This window comes from Oryctolagus cuniculus, chromosome 13 (genome assembly GCF_964237555.1).
Source record: "Oryctolagus cuniculus chromosome 13, mOryCun1.1, whole genome shotgun sequence".
Classification (NCBI taxonomy): Eukaryota; Metazoa; Chordata; class Mammalia; order Lagomorpha; family Leporidae; genus Oryctolagus; species Oryctolagus cuniculus.
Window position 1 is genome coordinate 50,760,653 of NC_091444.1, and position 9,201 is coordinate 50,769,853.

At 52.7% G+C, this 9,201-nt stretch overlaps 1 protein-coding gene across 2 annotated transcripts in view; it reads left to right on the top strand.

Moving 5' to 3' along the window:
* TRIM67 (tripartite motif containing 67) overlaps window positions 1–9,201 on the top strand; it is a 59,458-nt gene that overhangs the window by 39,845 nt on the left and 10,412 nt on the right. For both annotated transcript variants that reach the window (XM_008268263.4, XM_002717376.5), the window contains exons 7-10: window positions 898–1,043; window positions 2,525–2,663; window positions 4,138–4,441; window positions 8,250–8,412. In XM_008268263.4, coding sequence (XP_008266485.1) covers window positions 898–1,043; window positions 2,525–2,663; window positions 4,138–4,441; window positions 8,250–8,412 — 752 coding nt within the window. The remainder of the gene's footprint in view (window positions 1–897; window positions 1,044–2,524; window positions 2,664–4,137; window positions 4,442–8,249; window positions 8,413–9,201) is intronic.

The window sequence follows — 9,201 nt, forward strand, 5'->3', positions numbered from 1 at the left end:
TGGGAGGGGTTGCCCTGGGGAGTGGAGGTGTGGTGGAAGAGGCTTGGGGCTGCTCCACACACTCCTGGCAGATAGGATTTCAGGGTTGAGAGAGGGAGCAGGGAGCGGAGCAGCAAAGCCCAGGGAATAGAGATAGGACTCCTAGAATTTGCCAACTGACAGTCAGCCCTGGGACCGAGTCCACGATCAAGTCAGGGGCTTCACCCAGCTAAATCATCCGTTAAACCTGGAAGAAAACATCCTAATTCTCAGAGCCACATTGAAATACGTAGTTTTTACAAAGCTAATGTTGCCATTTTCACCCAAAGATTTAAAAAAAAAGGGTGGAATATATCTATTTCTAAAATCTATTGAGCCTGCATTGAGCTGCAAAAAAAATATTTTTCCTACTCTCACCATAGTAGAGAGATTCCCATCCCTACACGCTTGGGTTGACTGCCCAGTGCTCTGAGGTTGCTTCCCTTGCCCAGATCTGGTTCTTCGACCTTTTCAGTGTTTCCAGCCAAAGGCCCCCATTCCCAGGGCTGGCTCTCACTTGATTGGTGGCCCTGCAGAGAGGGTCTGCACAGGCTGGCTGACACCTGGAACGTGGACCCTGTTGGAACTCATGTGCTTCTCACAGACCGTAGGGTCAAAACCAGTGCTTTTCAGTGGGTGGGTGGGAAACAGGGTGTGTTTCCTTAGGGTCACAGGCTCAGAGGGATAGGCCCATCTGCATGGCCTGCTGGGATTCCAGGACATTCTCTAGACCTGAGAAGTGCACAGAGTGGGAGTGACCACCTCGGTGGCCAGGGGCAGAAATGAGTCTCCTTACCCTGTGCAATGAGGGTGATGGGAATTTGGCTGGGGCCATGGGGGGCACCATGCACTAACCCGAGTGAGTTCGTGTCCCCACAGTGCCGCCCGTCCCCCTGCTGCAGCTCGAGAAGTGCTGCACCCGCAACAACAGTGTCACCCTGGCCTGGAGGATGCCACCCTTCACCCACAGCCCTGTGGATGGCTACATCCTGGAGCTGGATGACGGCGATGGGGGCCAGTTCCGGGTGAGCTTGCTGCTTGTTTGAGGGGTCCAAGTCAGGAGGCCAAAGGTGGAGCTACCTGTGGGGCTGCCCTTAGCCCTGATTCCACCTCGAGAGAGCATTGGCTGCAAGGACAAAGAGGACTGGCCATCCTGGGTTGGTGGGATATGGGGCTTCCCTACCCAGGGCTGGATCTGGCCAGAGCCTGCAGGCAGAGGAGTCCATTGTATAGAATATTCCAGATCACTTTGCTGTGGGACTAGGGAAGAGCTCAGAGAAAGTACCACCTACACACACCTCCTTCCCCAGTTATCCCCAACCCTAGTTGAGTCTTTGATGCTTCCTCACACACTCTCTCCTCACTCAGTGACACATTTCCTTAACAGATTTTGTCACACCTTGGCCTATCTCTTTCACTCATTATTTCACCTGTTTGAAGAGTTACATGCATCTGGAGAAGAGGAAGCCTTCTCTGGCCCTCACGTACCTGGCAAGGCACAGGGTGTGCAGAGCTTGCTTGGTAAATGGCTGTTGAATTGGGTGACAATCGACATCCATGCTTGATGACTGCTGTGGGACAATGAAGTCTCTTAGTGAGCCTGACATGCATCTTCTAGAAACCCTGGAACAGCTCTCCTCTCCAACCCAGACCCTAATAGAGTACTATCTTGAGATTTCACACAGGGGATTCATGGTGGATGTGCATACCACGGAACATAAGCTGTCCCATTTCAGATCAAGAAGACTCGTAAAGACTCATACCAAGAAACCATTGCCATCATAAAAACTCCTGCCTTTCTTCTCCTGAGGAGTTGTACCCATTTACTAAACCTTGCTGCAGGTTAACATTCCTTTAGTTTCTCTCAAAGGGATGTATGTACATGGTGTTTCATTTTTTTGTTTGAAAAATATGAGAATATAAGACTTGGAAAAATAGCTGTATTAGTACTCCCTGTCTGCATATCTGCAAATATAATGCCTGGCACACAGCTACTATTGATATCTTAGGATAATAAGTGAAACAAATGGAGTGCAAAGTAAACACATAGAGAAGAAACTTTGGGGTCCAATGCAGAAATGCCCACCACTCTAGGAAAACAGAAACCCTAGGAGGGCCAAGGAGAAAAAGATACTGATCTCAGGGCAGGAAGAATGGGGAGTGGGTGTCCCCACGGGCTCCAGGGTCTAACTTAGCAGAGATAGGACACTCCTGAGTGGTGCCCCAGTTGACTGCTGATATGTAGTCCCTGCCTCCCTAGGGTCCATCCCCTACAACTGTATACCTCTGAGCTTCATGGCAGAGGAGCTGGGCAGCTGCTAGGAAGGGCTTTGTGCCCAGTTTGGACAATGTTTGTGTCCTGGCCACAACTTACTGGAATTTCTCTTGCTTAGTAACTTCTACTGGGACAATAGCATCTTTAATATCAATGTGTTCCCAGCAACTGTGTGCTAAGAAGAATTTTCCAAATGATATAGCATAATGAGCAGGCTTGCCTGTCTTTCAGGAAGTGTACGTTGGCAAGGAGACCCTGTGTACAATTGATGGTCTTCACTTCAACAGCACCTACAATGCCAGGGTCAAAGCTTTCAACTCCTCTGGCGTTGGGCCTTACAGCAAAACTGTTGTCCTGCAGACATCCGATGGTGAGCACTAGAGTCTTTTAGTAGCCCAGATGGCCATCTACAGCAGCTACGACAACCAGGTGGTAATGGGCATGGCCGTGTTCTCCAAGGCGTGCACTACTGGGACCATGGGTGGGCTCACAAAGTAGCAAAGTGGGCTCCCAGGTCCAACCCACATTTTATCCTTTAGACCAGTGAAAAACTATCAGCTGCTTAAGATGGGGAGGGACTGGAGGCAAAGAGGGGCCAGATAAGGTGCATCCACCTGTTGCCAGCCTTGTCCCTACTCCTTGCCCACATCCTCCTCCCAGCAAGCCACAATAGAAACAAACATCCCCCCCACTTCATTTTGCTAGAAAGGGGGCTAATTGTGGAATGGCTCAGGAGACCCAAACTTCTGTTTCTGAAGGGCTGAGTGGTGAACAGAGAGGAATGCCACCTGGCTGTCAGGGTGGGACACACTGGTCCCTCTACTAGAGCTTTTCGTGTAGTAGGAACACATCCCTCAGATACCCAGCACGGCAATGCAGAACTGATGGTTTATACACTTAACTGCATGCTTATAGATTTTAGATAATGAACGCCCATGACTATTCAGTGGAAATTTAATCATCTAAGTCCTTAGTGAGGAGTGATGATATAAATAAATACCACATTACAAAGACAGGCCTGCTGCATGTGGCATCGCCCCGCAGGGTTACAGGGGCAATGCTTCCTACTCCCTGATGGTTCTAAGGACAGTGCTAACCCTGCATTTCTTGTCATCCTTAAGTCCAGTGTATCTTCTGATTGCCATGAGAAAAACATGACACACCTGTGTGGTCTTCCAGGGGCCAAGAAGAATGAACCAGAGCAGACAAAGGTGTCAAAGGGCGGCTAGGGATGCTTTTCTGAAAATGGTGTGGCCTGCAGACTCATTTTATACACCCTGCAGTGTCCACTAGCTTTCTGCTGCTAGGACTGTCCGGCCTAGAGAAGGGCCATCCTTCCCATGTGTGTTATAGTCATAATGTTGGAGTAAAAGCCCCACTTTCCACAGCCTGCGGGACTTGGTGAGCAGAAAGGGGTGATACCTGATGAGCTGCAGATTGAGCTTGGCCATATCGCTTTACCTCTGAATGGCTTAAGTCTCCCACCCGTGAGGTGAGTCCTGATGTCTACTTCCTCCTTAACTTGTAACAGTGTTTGAGCATTGGGAAGGAAAGGTGTTAGAAACCAAGACTCTGACATGCATCTAGATTTGAGGCTTTGAGGCCTGAATGTCTATGGCCCTCAGCTAGTGTGAGTTCCTGAGGCTGGGAACTCGGGTGAACACAGAGCAGGCAGTGTGCGTGTGAGTACATGCATGCCTGCACAGCTGTGTGGTAATCACACAGGAAGACAATTCAATGCTGGGCGTCTTCTTTCTGAATCGAGTGAGTCTGTGTCTCTGTGCCTGAGACTACGAGTGAATTCTATCACCTGACCCTGCTGCTCTTCCTTCCTTCTTTTCCAGTGGCCTGGTTCACATTTGACCCCAACTCTGGGCACCGGGACATCATTTTATCCAATGACAACCAGACAGCCACCTGTAGCAGCTATGATGATCGAGTGGTGCTAGGCACAGCTGCCTTCTCCAAGGGCGTGCACTACTGGGAGCTGCACGTGGACCGGTATGACAACCACCCCGATCCTGCCTTCGGAGTAGCCAGGGCCAGCGTGGTCAAGGACATGATGCTGGGCAAGGACGACAAGGCCTGGGCCATGTACGTGGACAACAACCGCAGCTGGTTCATGCACTGCAACTCCCACACGAACAGGTGCGCACAGCCCTGCCCTGACCTCTGTGAATGTGGGGTGTTTACGAATGAGGACCCTGTAGGACAGGGTCTCCTCCTGTCATCCCCAGGCCAGACACTGGGAAGGGTGGAGGTGTTTTCAGCCACTTTGGTCTCCAGTTTCCAGGTGGCTTTGATGCTGAACAGGTAGAAGTGATCATTTACCTGTAGCCCAAATGAGAGTATATACTGAAGATTAAAACAGCACCAGCCCAAAGAGGAATTCTGCTGGATACCTTGCTAGTGGCTTTCTTCCTGCTTCGGCTCCACTTTCCTTTACAGCTGTCAACCCAGGCTTGAGTTGCTGCAGAACATTTACAGGTACCCTCCACAGAGGGAGTAGATATATTGCCACTGCAGGTCATTTGCCTAGAGTGATCCCTACCACTGCTTGGTCTCACGTGGGCTTTGAGCCAAGGCAGTGTCCTCAGTAGGATGGGCCTGAGAGGGGAGGGCATGCTGGGCACTCACTGTGAATGAGTCTGCCCACGGTGTCCTCAGCTGCCACTTTACCCTGAAGAGAGGCTGAGCCCAGGAGTGGTGGACACCTGGGTGGACACAGGCGACTCAAGTCCTGGAGGAGACAGACAGGCCCACATCACTACTGGGTCCCCAGGGCAGGAAGGCAGGGGGTAAGGCAACCCAAGAGCTGCTCTGGGCAGACGCCCCCAGGCCTGGGCTTCTCCCAGGGACTTGGCTGGGGTTAGGGGTGTGGGTTGGTCCTTCAGCTCAGACACAGAAGGCGGAGCTCCCCGCCCCCCACCCCTGCACTCCCAACATAGCTTAGTCCTCTTTGTCTTTCCCCTGGGATTCTGTGCTCACACCTGGCCTATGGGGACAGGGGTGAGGGGACAGAGAACCCCCAAGGCCACCACTGGCCAAGGAACCTAGAAATAGAGTGGAAGTCATGGCTGCCTGGGGCTGCCGCCTCCATGCGGAGCCTTTGTTCTGGTATGCTAGGAGCCATCTTCCCAGCCAGAAGGGGTGGGAAACCTCGAGGAGCCAATCTCCCTGGGCCTTAGCTGCAAGCAAAGTCCGTCCTGGAGCCTCTGAGTGACCTGGAGCCACCCGCAGCTCCTAGAAACATCCCCAGGGATACCTTCCCCTGGGTGGGAGGATCCAGATTGTCTGGGAAGAAGCCAGGTCGGCACTGGTGAGGGCCTCAGGACCTGCCTGCCCACCAGCCTTTCCACTGGCAGTGCCTTTCTCTCTGGGGGCCCAGGTGAGGGGCGAGCACTCTGTCCCTCTGCATCCTGTGCCCAGGCCTGCAGGTTGACCAGGTGCTGTATGCTGACTGGATGCTACAGGCTACCCAGGCGCTGCAGGCTGGTTCTACCCCTTCTGCAGCAGCCTCAGTGCCAGATGGGCTGAGTCCAGGTGCACCAGCTCCAACGCTTCTGGCACCTAGATGCATTGTTTGCTACTGTGAGTTATAACTAAATAAAATAAATTTATTGAATCCTTACTTTGTGCCTGAAGCCACAGGAATCACCTGATATATTTTATTTCATTGAATCCTCACAAAACTGCTATTATCATCACCCTTTTACAGATTATGAGACTGAGGCTTAGAAAGTTTAGGCAATGGTCCCCATCACATGGTGAGTTAACTGTGTTGTCAGGGTTTAACTCAGGATTCCAACCCCTGTCTTGTGGGGTGAAAACTCAACCTTCCTGGACGTTGGCCACAGACTCGCATCCTCAGTGGGCTGGAAGGCACTTCTTGGACCTTTGCTGCTCTTGCCTGCTTCTTAGTGCCTTGGTGGGAGGAGCAGGAAGAAAGTGGAGCCGGAAAATCCAGGGGGAGGAATGTGCCCCTATTTGCGTGCCCCTCCCACACCTCATATGCAGAGCGGGGGCAGTGAGCACTGTCCCAGAAGTCCGGGCAGGAGTGTGCAGGGTATTGAGAATCATGGGGCCTTCACTTCCCTGCACTGAGCTAACTATGCTTGAGAGAGAAGCACGTTTCCTTCACGGCCGACTGGTCACTACCGCCCCCTGTGGTCAGGGCCCAGAAAGCATCAACAGCGCGGTGTCAAGAATCTCTCTTACATGGGGCCGGCGCTGTGGTGTAGTGGGTAAAGCCGCTGCCTGCAGTGCCAGCATCCCATATGGGCACCGGTTCTAGTCCTGGCTGCTCCACTTCCAATCCAGTTCTCTGCTAGTGGCCTGGGAGAGCAGCGGAGGATGGGCCAGGTGCTTGGGCCCCTGCATCTGCATGGGAGACCTGGAGGAGGCTCCTGACTCCTGGCTTCAGATCGGTGCAGCTCCAGCTGTTGCGGCCAATTGGGGAGTGAACCGGTGGATGGAAGACCTCTCTCTCTCTCTCTCTCTGCCTCTTTCTCTCTCTGTGTAACTCTGACTTTCAAATAAATAAATAAATTGTTTAAGAAGAGGAGGGGGAGGAGGAAGAGGAGGAGGAGCAGGAGCAGGAGCCGGGACGTGAGCCAGATACTCCAATAAGGAGTGTAGGCCTCCTGACCATTGTGCCCGATGCCTGCCCCATCTTTTGAAAAAAAAAAAAAAAAAGAAAAAAGAAAAAAAGAATCTCTCTTACAGTCAGCCCACCAAGTCCTCCTTGAGACTTCCTGTGGTGACCCTTGTCATCGCTCACCTCTCTCGGCATCCTACCCAACTGCAGCTGCCTCCAGCTGATCAAGGACAAATACGGTTTTGTGACCAGAACTGAGCCCTAAGTCACACTGAGACCTCAGCCCTAAGCCAAGGGAAGCTCAGGGAGGAGGCAAGGTCAGCCAAGGCTCTGCTGGGAGAGTGAAGCTCCTGTAAAGATCTACCTCCATCTAGTGGATAGGAATTCTCACCATCCACGAAATGCAGTAGCACCAGGATTTATCGAGAGCCCCACAATTGACATTCTCAAGGTGACCGTGGGATGGTGGCCCAGAGGCCCTGATTTTCAATTCAACCATGTGCCACCTTCCAGGGGTCCCCGGGCTGTTTCTGGGAAGTGTTGCTGAAGGGGGTGGGGTGGGAGCTTTCAGCATTCCCTGAAGTCCTGGAGGTCTGTATCACTCTCAGGCAAAGCGTCCTCACTGGGCTAAAACCATAAGGGCACCGAGTTAGTTCTTTTCCTTGGCAGGTTAAGACAGCTTCCCTACCATGCTCCATGCTCCATAATTTTTTTTAAGATGTATTTATTTATTTGAAAGTCAGAGTTACACAGAGAGAGGAGGAGAGGCAGAAAGACAGAGAGAGAGAGGTCTTCCATCTGCTGGTTTACTCCCTAGATGGCCACAACAGTCGGAGCTGCGCCAGTCTGAAGCCAGGAGCCAGGAGCTTCTTCCGGGTCTCCCATGTGGGTGCAGGGGCCCAAGGACTTGGGCCATCTTCTACTGCTTTCCCAGGCCACAGCAGAGAGCTTGATCAGAAGTGGAACAGCTGGGACTCAAACTCGCGCCCATATGGGATGCCGGCACTGCAGGTGGTGGCTACACCCGCTACACCGCAGTGCCGGCCCCAGCTCCATAGTTTCAAATGAAACCCACTCATCAAAGCCTGAGTCCCCTGGAGTGCAGGTTTCAGATACCGTCAGACAGAAGGGGTTGATCCACCTGGTTCCTCTAGGGTGAGACTTCATTTGCAGCCAGTTGACAGGGGGTGTGCACTGCGAGCAAAGGCATATCCTCAGAAAACCAGCTCCTTGCCACCACCTGTTGGGCTCTGGTTTTCGGAGAGGGTGTTCCCTGTATTTCTGAATGAATTCTTCTGAGTTGTCCTCTGCATCCTGGCTCAGTGTGGTGACGTGTCTTCCTGGGGCTTCTCTTTGCAGGACAGAAGGTGGTGTGTGCAAGGGGGCCACCGTTGGCGTGCTGCTGGACCTGAATAAGCACACCCTGACCTTCTTTATCAATGGGCAGCAGCAGGGCCCCACAGCCTTCAGCCATGTGGACGGTGTCTTCATGCCAGCCCTCAGCCTCAATCGCAATGTGCAGGTACCATGAGCCGTGGTGGGCCAGAGCGGGCCTGCTGCTCCCTGCTGCTTGCCCATACGGCCTGACAGAGGGGCCACCCATCAGCCCGCCCTGGGCATTCCTGGGGATGGGCTGCTCTGCTGTTGACTTGTTCATCTCGAACAAGCAGGGACCCTAAGGCAGCAGCTGTGGCGAAGCAGAGCTCAGTTTGGGGCCCAGTGCTAGGGAGTTCTGATGGCCCAGAGGCTAGAAACAGAGACAAAGGGAGAGCCCCGAGGGTACAAGAGGGAGAGAAACATGGGGATTCTATCTTTTTCCTCTAGCAGAGTTCCCTCCCTGCTTTCCCCCTAACCCTTGCCAGGGTGGGAGTGAGGTGAGGCAGGGTCCTGCTTTGTGATGCCCATTAGACGCCCATCAATTACTTCTGGATTGTATTTGCCTTCCACCCATTTGCAAACTGGATTTAAGGCAACCTGAAATATGGGCTGTTGGCCCACAGGGTTAATAGAACAGCAATAGGTAAGGGAGGAGGCCCATGGGAGGAGAGCAGACCCAAATCTGTGGCCATGAGACTAGCACCTGCTGCAGCACATGCAGTGACTTTGCCTGGGGTCTCCACGGCCCACACAGTCAGCTGTGTGACTCTCACTATGAGGGAAGAGGCACCAACCAACATGGACCTCAGTGATACTGAACGGCATAGTAACAGCACAGTAATGACATGGAGCAGCCCTCAGGCAAACAGAGGACACTGCATGTGGCTGTGGCTGCCTTCCCACCCACCTTTGGTTATCCTGTTTTCTTTTCCAG